At 36.2% G+C, this 13,175-nt stretch overlaps 1 protein-coding gene across 1 annotated transcript in view; it reads left to right on the forward strand.

Moving 5' to 3' along the window:
- Nucleotides 1-13,175, forward strand: part of LOC145986358 (uncharacterized) — a 110,285-nt gene that overhangs the window by 33,736 nt on the left and 63,374 nt on the right. The window contains exons 4-6 of the mRNA XM_083120239.1: nt 2,274-2,509; nt 4,336-4,438; nt 10,123-10,366. Of these exons, the coding sequence (XP_082976365.1) occupies nt 2,274-2,509; nt 4,336-4,438; nt 10,123-10,366 (583 nt within the window). The remainder of the gene's footprint in view (nt 1-2,273; nt 2,510-4,335; nt 4,439-10,122; nt 10,367-13,175) is intronic.

The following is a 13,175-nucleotide window of genomic DNA, read 5'->3' on the forward strand; positions in this document are numbered from 1 at the left end:
TCGACTATGAAGAATGTTTTGTCTGACAGAAGACAGTGTTTCAGTACTGACAATTTGAAGAAAATCCTAGTTGTTATGTGCAACAAGTAAATACATACTGGCAGTGCTCGAAAAATTTACCTCAAAGCTAGGCGCCAGCTCTGAAAATCAGGTGCTAGGAAACCACCTACTAGCAATTGTGCATACTACAGTATGTTTCAAAAGTCGCGTAATCCTAACTTTGAAAATCTATATCAGAAATCGTTATGATATATTTTCACCGGATTTTCTGCATGTATGCTATCACAGGGTTCATAAATTTATGTGTAGCGAATGGTTAGAATTCCCACCTTAAAAAGCGGTAATACAAGGGTGTAAACTATTTTCTAAAAACAAAATTCCCTGGAGGCAAGGAGAAATGCATTGGGCATATTGGAGTATTTTTTGATTTGTTATCTTGGGAATATCAAACTTCCGATGGAATAGAAAATTACATCAATGGGAAGAGGGCAGTTTGAAGAAGTGATTGCCCAGCACAAAAGTCGAAACTCCCTTTTGATTAGCTATAACTTGATGTTGAATTTGATTTCCCATAAGGAATACATGGGATTCCAAAAATTTTATTAGTCATATTTTTTACAGGTTGTATCTAGCTTAATAATCAACTTTGAAAAATGCTTTGACCTGCCACATGTGGAGAAATTCATACTCTCTTGTACCCCCACATCTTTCTTGAGTAGCATTGCCCTTTCTGACAATATTCAAATAAATGCACACATGGTGTGTAACTGTATCTCCTCGCCTTAAATACATGAATTGTTCTAATGAAATGATCTGGAAAATTATGGCTCTTGGTCTGGAAAAGCCAGGGAATTTTGTTTTTAGAAAATAGTTTACACCCTTGTACTACCGCTTTTTAAGGTGGGAATGCTAACCATTCGCTACACATGACCTTGTAAAATCCAATTTCTTGAATCAATGTGTGCCAAAATTTGGTTTGTTCGCAAATTACTTTTTAAACAAAATGTGTGATACACAGAAGATATTTTAGAGCATGTGAAAAAAATTTCATAGGTTGGTGTGGTAAGTTTACAATGTAATTTTTATGTACTAATACAGGGTGGCTACTCACCAGGAATTCCTTGAATTCTGGGAATTCTGCGTGAATTATGCTTGATTTTTCCTCCATAGGCGTGAAAAATTGCAACTTTTATTAATCCAAATTCCATTAAATTTATTTATATTTATAAATGCCCTGAGGCAAGTTTTTTACAGTATATTTTTATTGAAGAAGAAAAAGAAAGCTGTGTAGAAAATAAAACCGAATTCTCTCAATCTGTTAACTTTTTTACAGAAAGTAGATTATTGTAAGATAAGGTATCCTGAAGTTGAATGGGTAAATTTGAGTTTGAAATTCTTGTACAATTAACAATTTTTTGTAGCTTAGTATGTCCCGTAACATCTGTGACTTGTGTTTGAAGATGTATTTCGAGACTGAATTTTTGAAATTGCAAATACAAACTCCTCACCTTAAATTAAATATTTTAAATACCTAGGTATATATATACCATTTGATTGAATTGATTTATAATATTTGGATACATTGGAATCTCACAAAAGCCTTTATTCATTCATAATTGGGAAAAGAGAGACGCAGTAGTATATAAATACGGAGGATGGTGGTAGTGGCCACTGAAATTAATCTAAAAAGAAAAAACAGCTTCGCGGATAAAAGTGAATAGTAGTTTCTCCGCATTTTTAAAGCCTTTATATTGTGAATATATTTGTGTGTGTATGTGTGTGGGGGGTGAGAGGCTGTAATAGGTAAGGATGAAATAGAGAAAACATCTGGTTGTACCCTTGAATTTTTGGAAAGTTCGCCTTGAAAGCCAGGAATCTACTTGAATTATATCATGGTCCTAGAGTGGCCATCCTGTAATATAACAGTGGAGAATAATTTTTTAAATTACTGAAATATCTAGGTCCAATATGTCACATTCATAACTTTCAGGAAAGTAAGCTGACCTCCATGGCGGAATGGTTAGCACATTGCGCAACGATGCCAGGGGTGGTTTGAATCCCGGCCTGGGAATGGGCATTCTTTGTGAGTGTCCCTTCATCAATTTCATCATCACTCATTCCCATCTTCGCGATTAGCCAAAGTGGCAGAAAAGCGAAGTAAAATCAAATCAAATCAATCAATCAATTTAGGGGAGTAAATAATAGATTTGTGCTTGTTATTGGTGCATAATGCCATTACCAGTAATTGTAACTCATTTTATTTAATATCTCAGAGTGCCCTCAACAAGTGGAAGCAATTGTAGAGTTACCAGGTCGCAATCAAAAGCACTGGCTACGAGTGGAGGGGAAGTTATATCCAAGATACCAAGAAGAACAACTAGGAAGAAGACAAACTTTATCGCAGGAAAGGAATTGCCTACAATTCCTGAACAGTCATCATCAGGCCCTGTAGCTAGATTTACTACTAACCAGTCTACAGTTCGTAATAGAGACCGAACAAATGCTGAAGGTATGGCTCAAAGTGCCAGTGAGTATAAATCTCATTTCTTCATTTAGTGTGTATTCATTTTCTTCAATTTCTTATTCTCAACATTGCACAAGTGTTCTCCTCCAGAGTCTTAATCCCCACAAAGTATTTAGTTACGGCAGCACATCTACTACTGAGTTACTTTATTAATCTTTACTTTACTTGATCTGCCTCCCTATTAAATACTTCCTTTTCTTCGTCTAATGGATTAAATATGGTGCACCTAGTAGCAAAAGTGACTTGCAACCAGATAAAGGATGTGAATCACTGAGGAAATATATTCTGATTCGTCCCTTCCCCACCTCATAGCATATATTGCAGCATGGTGCCAATGTGTAAACTTACTTTAAACATATTTTCGAAAAATTACGCATGTTATGTTTTATATTATGTTAAGGACACCCTTCCCCCCCCCAATCTTCACGGTGCAGTCTGGCAACCTGCCTCGCAGAGATATTCTTTGCTCCACAGTATCCAGTTCTTCATCCTCTATGTACTTTTTGCTTGCATTGTAAAATTGTTCCTCTAGTTTACGATTGTTACAACTTTCCTGTGATCTGGTCAGTAGGGCATCTGATTGCCATGTGGGAGATCCAAGTTCTATTCCCGGTGTGGGTGATCTAAGATCAGAATTTTTCCTGTCTTGTCCCAGCAGAAAGTGGCTCTGGAGTTCACCCAGCCTCAAATCAATGGGTACCTGGGTGGTAAAGGTGGCCAGACTGGTGGTGATCACATCACCTCTAAAATGGCTGAGAGAGAATATGTGGGTCCCTACCATCACATCCCCTGAATGTGCCTTCATAGCATGGTGCTATATGCACGGTGAACTTTACCTTACAACATTGTATAGACAGTGTAGTATTATTGACAAGATTGATTGTGTAACTTTCTTTTTTGTTTGTTATTTTTTCCTATTGTTACAACTGTAACATTAATTAAACTACAAATAAATGTGATGAGGGGAATGTGTGTTCTCCTGAAGCATTACATCAAAGTACATGTTTCAATGCTTGTAATAATAAACTAGGGTATGTAATTAGTCACTCTTTTAATTCCTATCAGTTTTCTATTCCTTTCAGTTTCCTATCTATTTTCCTTTGATGCCTCTTTGTTGGACATTTACAGTGAACCCTTGTTCATATTTTTTATGGGACTTTGACTAACGAACGTGTGATGCAGGAAAGTATACGTGGGAATTTTTTTATATAACAGTTTGCTCCATTGCGACCAGAAAATTAAAACTTGTAAAAATGAGAAAATTTAAAAATACAACAAATGTGGCAAAAAATACTAAAAATGACCTAAACATGAAAAAAGGTCAGAAAATGCAAAATAAAAGCAATGCTTTCTGGTTCTAACTGAAGGGAAATGGTCAACTATCAGGTTTAGCATTGTCTTCAAGGCCCAGAAAAATAGATAACTTTTCATCAACTTCCGAGCCCTAGTTATGATAAATTATTGAACAGGGTGAAATATTAGATAGGTGCCTCTGAATGTGTAGTGGTATCTTTGTCCCCTTGTAACCAATGGGTCCCAGGTTCAATACCTGGTGGAGGCACATGGTGGTTTGGATCCCACTTTAAACTGTATGGCCAGCCCTAATTAGCCTATCTGTGCATAAACACAACTCAAACCAACAAAAGTTACATAGGGGAATTTGATCTTGAGATTTATAAGTTTTTGTATTTTGATTGCTTGTAATTATATTTAATTTTACATTTATGTGAGTAGGAGAAAAATTCCAGCAAAATTCCATTATATTGGTGAGCTGGTTGTGTGTGTTAAAGTTAAGATTTTTGTTTTTGCAGATCAAGAAAAAGAGGATAATGATACAAGTGATATTAATGAAGTTGGTCCCAAGCAAGAACATCACTCGGTTGATGAAAATGGAAAAACCATTCGCTATTTCAGGTGTGTTACTTAAGTGTCAAATTTTATGGAAACACTTCAAAGCAAAGAATTAGGGTAAATATATGCAAACAACCTATGGTTAAGAGCTCTTCCTTGTCTGAGCTTTTGTGCATTTTCCCAAAACTCTAAATTTACTAAAAGTTAAATTTGTGTGTAATGGTTTCTTGTAGAACATTTTATATCTGCCAATCTTCTGGCACTCCCTGTGATAAACTTGAGGTTTGGGAGGAACATTTATTCACAATTGAAAATATTGTCCTTATGAAACTCAAATTTTGCCACCAAGGTGGCAGATATATGTTGGTGAGTAATCAGACTTCCATTATAATTTTAACTAGGGATGGGCCGATGTGAAATTTTGGACCAATACCTATAAAGTACCGATATATAATTCCAAATGGCCCTTGAAGAACGTGAATGGTTCATTGACCTCTGTAATAAATGTTTGTTTTCAGGTGACTGCAGTGCAAAAAGAAGTTGCATATTTGGCGTAGAGATTATCCATAAAAATTTTAACAAAATGGCAGAATTTTGCACTAAATTATGAGATATTTATAGATATATATCGCATTAGTAAAACCGGCAATTTTACCGACCCACTGATATGCCTATATTGGCCAACACCAATAGAATACTGATTAATGTGTTCTATCACTAGTTTTAAGCAATTTTAGCTTTTCAACAGTATTGCTTTAAAGTTAAGCATTCAGTTTTGGTGTGTGCTTAACATTTGCAAAAGGCATATGATGGTCACTTCACAAGTATTATAGTTAATACTGTATTAAGTGTATTTGATTAAATCAGGGCGTACTCACCGGGAATTCCTTGAATTCTGGGAATTATGCATGAATTCTACGTGAATATTTCTCCGTAGACGTGAAAAATTGCAACTTTTATTAATCCAAATCCTATTCGTTCAATTTATACATATTCATTAATGGTCTGAAGCAATTTTTGCACAGTTTAGTTGTTTTTTTGTTTTTTTTAATATTGAGGAAGGAAAGGGAAAGATAAAGCTGCATTGGAAATAAAATGGAATTCTCTCAGCTCGTTTGCTTTGTTTGTGTCCTTTGCAGAACAATCTGTCGGAAAGATTTGCAAGATATCTTGAAGATGATAGGTAAATTTGAGTTTGAAATTCTTATACAATTAACAATTTGTCTTAGATTAATATATCCCATAACATTTGTGATTTGTGTTTGTAGATGTATTTCGATTCTGAGTATGTGAAATGGCAAATGTAAACTCCGTACCTTAAATAAAATATTCAAAATATATATACTGTTTAATTGGTTTGGATCAGAATTTTTGGATTAATTGGAATATCACAGACCATTTATATTGTTAATATATTTTGTGTGTCTGTGTCTGTGTCTGTGTCTGCGTGTATGTGGGTGGTGAGAGGAGGTAATACATAAGGTTGAAATAGAGAAAACATCTGCTTGTATCCTTGACTTTTTGGAAAGTTCACCTTCAAAACCAGTAATTATACTTGAATTTTATCATGGTCCTATAATAGCCACCCTGTAAATGGAATTTGCCACCATGCACACATATTTCACACTTAATTGCAGCTGATATTTTTTCCCTTACAAGATGAGCTACATGAGGAGCTCCCAGATAGCATAGGGGTAATGTCACTGCCTTGTAATAAAGGAGTCCAATTTTAAATACCCAGTGTAGGAACATACTTGTTCGGATCTCGCTTTAAACTGTAGGTCCAGTCCCAATTAACCTATCTGTGCATAAAGTGAGCTTCAAATAAAACTCAAATGCGTTACATGATTACTCAAATGCATGACAGTAAAATAAGTAGTTTTTTTTTTTCCCCCAAGAATTTAGGATGTTGATTATTGTGCTATATATGGTCACTCTGAATTCACATGAAATTTCCAGCCTTTTACCAAAGATAGGGAGTTACATGTTTCTTGGAAGGTTGGTTAGACACCTAGGTTCAATCTCGTGACCAAATTTAATATTATGTTTTTTAGTCAATATTTTAACATTGGAGTTTTAATAGAAAAATATGTGACATATGCCAAGAGTTGCACTAAAGTTGAAAATTTACATTTTGTTTTCTGAACTTTTTTACCTCATTATACTACTTGCCCCTTCTGTACCTCCTTTTTTATTTGTTGGCCTTGCTAAAAACTGCTTCTAAACATCCAGTCTTCAATAATCTACAGGGGGGGGCTCAAAAAGTCACTTAACACCCTCGGTACAAGGCCACTGCAGCTGTGCAACATGGAAATGGGGATGACCAATCGTTATCAGGCCAAGGGGGAACCACATTGACGCCAGCCACCCGCACGGTCGGTGGCCAGCTTGATGTCCGCCATCTTGAATTCAACCACAGAATTTTAAATGGGAAGGGGTGATATGATATATCAAATCAGGCTAGAATTTTACGAGAAAAGGTTTTTTTGATGTGTCTTTAACCAGTAAAAAGTTATGACTGAATTCTTGTACCAATTTGCTCCTTTTCAAGGTGTTAAAAAAATGCCTTTGAATTTGTTTAGTGCATCGGTAATGCATCGAGATCAAAGAGACGTCTAGGGAGAGAAGTTCGCATGCCATTGCACAAGATTTTAATCGGATACATCCATGAAGAGCTGCGCATTATGAATGGTTGTCGCGAACAATTACAGTGTGACTCTTCCATTAAATGAAAAGTCCTTCACAGTGACAAGGCTAATGTTTATGTTCATAAGGAAGTTCATAAACAGAATATTCAATGCTTTTTATCTGATAACCCATTTTCAACAGATCAAAGCTGAATAGTTAGTGCTGGCAAGTTAATGGTGTGGCATGCTGTGTGGAACACGATTGGTTAGTCAATTTTCCATCAATGGAACCTTAAATGCTTAGGGCTACTTGGATTTGTTAAATAAACAGGTTTTTTCATCCTTCCTTATGTAAGAAGGTACTTTTTACAGAGTTTCTTTTTTTCAATAGGGAGGAACACCAGAAACTATGGGAACGTTGTGAAGCAGTTTCTGTCCAAAGTTAGTTATCAGATGACAAAGGTCACATATTCTGTTTATGAACTTCCTTATGAACATAAACATTAGCCTTGTCACTGTGAAGGACTTTTAATTCAATGGAAGCGTCACACTGTAAATTGTTCGCGACAACCATTCATAATGCTCCGCTCTTCGTGGATGTATACATGGCATGCGAACTTCTCTCCCTAGACATCACTTTGATCTTGATGCATTACCGATGCGCTAAACAAATTTGTAAGGCATTTTTCTAACACCTCGAAAAGGAGCAAATTGGTACGAGAATTCAGTCATACCTTTTTACTGGTTAAAGATACGTCAAAAAATCCTTCACCATTGCATTTCTCGTGAAATTCTAGCCTGATTTGATATATCACCCCCTTCCCATATAAAATTCTGAAGTTGAATTCAAGATGGCGGACATAAGGTGGCCACCGATTGTGGGGGTGGCGTCAATGTCGTTCCCCCTTGGCCTGATAACGATTGGTCATCATCATTTTCCATGTTGCGCGCTGCAGTGGCCTTGTACCGAGGGTGTTAAGTGACTTTTTGAGCCACCCTGTAATATATAAAAATGGATGTGTGTATGTATGTTTGTTTCGGCATAACTCTCGAACACCTGGAGCGATTTCAACCAAACTTGGAATGTGTATCAACCTGGAAAGAAATACTCTGGGTGTGAGACACCCCTGAGAGTGGGGGTGGGAGGGGGTGACATGCAAAATTATTTGAAAACTACCGATGTTAGTGTGGAATCTATAGTTTTCGGGGTTGCTAAGATGATTAGTGACACTCCTAATGCCGTTCAACTTCAAGTTCATCACCTATCGGGATATTGGGTGAGAGGGGGGTGAAAATTAAAATGTCAAAAATGACCGAGATTACTGTGGAATCCATAGTTTTTGGAGTCGCTAAGCTAATTGGTGACATTCACGATGACCAAACTTGGTAGACATATGACTTACAATCTGGAAAGAAATACTGTGGGGGGTAAGACACCACTGGCTCCCCAAGGGGTGGGGGTGGGAAGGGGATGACGTAAAAATAATCGAAAACTTCCGATATTCGTGTGGAATCCACAGTTTTCGAGGTTGATAATATGAATAGGGACACTCCAATGTTGTTCAACTCCAAGACACCCCCTGGCACCCCTAGGGGAGGGGGTGGGAAGGGGTGACGTGTAGAAATAATCGAAAACTACTGATATTATTATGGAATCCATACTTTTTGGGGTCGATTGGATGAATAGACACACACTCAATGCTGTTCAATTCCAAGACACCCCTGGGGGTGGGGGTGAGAATGGGGTGACATGTAAAACGATGGACATTAGTGTGGAATCCATAGCTTTTGCGGTCGCTAAGATGAATAGTGACACTCCCAATGCCATTCAACTCCAAGACACCTCTGACACCCTTACGGAGTGGGCTGCGAAGGGAAGGGAGTGACATGTAAAATTAATCTAAAACGACCGATATTAGTGAGGAATCAATAGTTTTTGGGGTCGTTAAGAGTAATAGTGGCACTCCCAATGCCGTTCAATTCCAAGACACCCTTGTCACCCTAGGGTTGTGGGTGGGAAGGGAGTGACATGTAGAAATAATCGAAAAGGACTGATATTATGGAATCCATAGTTTTCGGGGTCGATTAGATGAATAGTGACATTCCCAATGCTGTTCAACTCCAAGACACCCCTGGCACTCCTACGGGGTTGGTAAGGGGGTGACATGTAAAACAACCAATATTAGTGTGGTATCAATAGTTTTCGGGGTTGCTAAGATGAATAATGACACTCTTAATGCCATTCAACTCCCAAGATGCCTCTGGTACCCCTATGGGTAGGGGTGGGAATGGGGTGACATGTAAAAATAAATGAAAACTACTAATATTAGTGTGGAATCCACAGTTTTCGAGGTCGCTAAAATGAATAGTGACTCTCCCAATGCAATTTAACTCCAAGATACCCCTGGCACTGCTAGGGGTGGGGGTAGGAAGGGGGTGACATATAAATATAATCGAAAATGACCGATATTAGTGTGGAATCCATACTTTTCGAGGTCGATAAGATGAATAAGGACACTCTCAATACCGTTCAACTCCGACACCTCTGGCACTCCTAGGGTTGGGGGTGACATGTAAAATGACCAATATTAGTGTGGAATCCATAGTTTCCTGGGTCGCTAAGATGAATAGTGATATTCCCAATGCCGGTCAATTTATTTATTCTTGCTCTTGGAGGTGCAACTAAGAATGTTGTTAAATTTATATTATAGTGAATTTTACTTTATAATTTGTATACTGTACTTATACTTTTAAATACCTGTAAATAAAATTAGTTACATATTACGCTATAGTTAGAATTCATTATACACCCTGGCAACGCCGGGTAATCAGCTAGCTATTATAATAATAATGAAAATCTCTGAGATGGTGTGAGCAATTTGCATCGAAAATTATCCTTTGACATACCTTGGAGAAAAGTTTACAGATTTATTAAGATGAAATAAATTTCAAATGTTGTGTGTGCTTTGCCTTGAGCAAAATAGTTTTTGTGGACAGTTGTCATATTTCCTAGTATATTTCTTAGTTCAGCAGTGAGTATTTTTGAAACAGGTGAATGTGTAGATGCAATTTAAGAATTAATTCATTGCTTTTTGTACCATATGTGCTTTTCATTTGCAGAAAACTTGTGAAAGATGAGAAGGCAAGACTCCTTAAGCAGAGCAGGGAATGGATGCGGATGAAATCATCAGTGCCTGATGAAATTCAAGATTCCATAGATTCATACGATGGCCAGACTAATCTTTTTATTAGAGGAAGATTTCGACAGTTTGAAGGACTCATAACAAAGTGTGAAAGACAGAAAGGAGAAAAGCAGATCACGTGTACAGATCTCCAGGGATTTTGGGACATGATATATGCTCAGGTAAGCTGTTTCTGTATTATTAGTCTCCATCTTGGTAAAATTTGCTGAATGTGTGTACTGCTCCCAATACATACACTGGAGATTAGGGGGTCATGTGAGCAGTCCTAGCCCCCCCCCCCACACACCCTTTTTGCCCTCTCACAATGGGGAACCAAGAGAAAGTAAACTGCCCTCCCTCCAGTTTTGACACCTAATTGCTGGTGCACACATTTTAAAACAACAAAAAAGCAAACTAAACACTGCAGAAAAAATATATTACATTCTCACCAATATTGCAAGAAATGAAAAACTTAAAGTATAAGGAAACACATGACTATGCTTTAAACTACATATCTCCTCAACCCCTGACTTTACAGGCACGAAACAAAAAACATTCTCTAGATTATATCATGAGTTATGAATTTGATCCAGTATCTTTAGGACTTAAATTACATAGTTTGTTACATATTTGCTTTATTTGTGTCGGAAACCAACTTTTATGCTAATTCTAAAAATTAAGGTGAAAATTTGAAGCTAATTTAGTTAAGAATTATGGTAGCTCTATCAAGCAGAAACATAATGAAGAGGTTTTCTCAGGCAATCAGCCAGGTGATTTCCGGATAAGCTTCCAACCGCTAACGTCACTCTCATCTTCAGAGAAGATTGAAGTGCAGAGAGAAGTCAGGGTGAAGTTATATAAACATAATTTAGCAAATTCTCTGCTCTTTCATTTTGGTTATCTTCACTTTTGTGTACAATCGAGATATATATTTCTTACTTGTGAAGGTGAATTTTTGATGCCATTTGTTCAAGATGGCGGCCAACCTACAGGTCAGAGAGTGGTAAGCTCTTCAAAATCTGATTCCTCACATTTCTTTTTACTACAGAGGCATTTGGTTTCATTTCAGTTGCAATTAGTTCCTCAGATGGCCAAAAAATTTCATAACTTACCTTGACTATGAAGAGATTAATTGAATCTTGTGAATGTTTTTGTTTCTTAATTTCTTTAAATAACATGATTTTGCAATAACTGTCCCCTGTGACCGAGTGGTTAGCATATGACACCAGGGGTCCTGGGTTCGAATCCTGGCCTGGGCAGGGATGTTTGTGAGTGTCCATTCATCAATTTCATCATATCATCGCTCATCCTTATCTTTGCAAATTAGCCAAAGTGGCACAAGAAGCAAAGTAAAATAAAGCAAATCAATCAATGATTTTGCAATGATACATAATTTGTACTTGTGCATACTAGAAATAATGTCTATTATGTAAAGTGCCTAAATATTTCACTGGAAGTGCAACTTAAGAAAAAAATTAACCATTACTGTACTACAATTTTTTTCATCTATGTACGCATTGCTTGCATTGTAGAATTATTTCTCTTGTAGTCTAGGGTTGTTACAAGCGTAAAAAAAGACATTTTTTTTGTTGTGACGTTTCAGCAGAACACACACTCACTTCATCAGACATTTATTTCTAGTTTGATTAAAGATACAAGAACATTGGTGATAGATTGTTTATAAATATTACAGATATTGAAATACCTGATGAGAATTTAGAAATATTTGAATTGTGAATGAAATTTTCATTGGTAATGAAGATAACACACACTAAAAAATCTTGCTTGAACTAGTTGCTCTGATACTAGTTGTTGGGGACTTTGGGGTTAGCTCATGATGGATGGAATGTAGCGATTGGTGAAGGATTGGTATTTGTATAAATCTTGATATTTTGAAAACATTATACTTTGCAAGTTAATTGTTAATAGTTTGTTTAAACTATATAGAGACATTTCTGATCATAACAGAATCTTGAAAATGCTTTAATAATGGCATAATCTTTAATAAAGATTTGGAACTTGTAAAAAGTGCCAAGTTTAAATTTGAAGCAGGAAATTATTATCTGCTTCCATCTGCATTATCAAACGAGTAGATAAATAATGCATTACCTCAAATGGATGTTTTGAGGAATAAGACTTAAAGTGAGAGAAATATCTTTTGCATTTTGGATGTGAATTAACTAAATGTGGAGTTTTGAAAATGGAAGCAATCTTGTAAATCTAGTTGAAGAAATTGACATATTGAGTATACTCAGATGTAGAACTGAATCATCTAAAATATAAGAAACAGACTTGTTCTACCTCAAAAGGAGATAATATAGAAATATTTTCTTCATATAAATTACATTTATATGTTATAAATGTTCTTGTTAACAAATGCATAATTTAATCCTGTTGTAACTTTTGTTAACTGGGGCTAACTTTATTCATGCTTTTTTCTATTACAAAAATCATCATGGGCATTCACTTTGAGAGGCAGGTGATCCTCGCATCATCTTATCTAAAATAAATGGAATTGTTAAAAGGGTATTTTAGAAAGTGGCAAATTTATTCAAGAACACATTTCTTCTTTAGAATAAATAAGGTATAATTTTTATATGTAATAATATTAATGGGTAATCCTGTGTTCATGCTGATGAGCAAATTATAATTCTGCAAGGCATTTGAAAGCACAATCTACATAGGTAATGTTATAGTAAAAATTTAAATTTCCTTAACCCGCAATGTCGTGGTTGAGCGTCGCACTCACTTTAAATTTTAATGAAGTGCCATTTTAACAGTATTTAAAATATTGGCCTCTGGTGCTCTCTAGCTGACTTTTGGAGTTTCACAAGCGACCTGATCACATTATTAGAGACACCATTGTTGTGGAAATAATGTTGTCAGAGTAAGCGCAGAGCTCACTTGCAACCGATTATGTTATATATATATATTTTTTTTTTACATTTGTGCATTAATTAGTCAATAGGTCTATCCTGTTTCTTGTGAGTT

The sequence above is a fragment of the Lepisma saccharinum genome, chromosome 4 (assembly GCF_977018435.1).
Source record: "Lepisma saccharinum chromosome 4, izLepSacc3.1, whole genome shotgun sequence".
NCBI lineage: Eukaryota > Metazoa > Arthropoda > Insecta > Zygentoma > Lepismatidae > Lepisma > Lepisma saccharinum.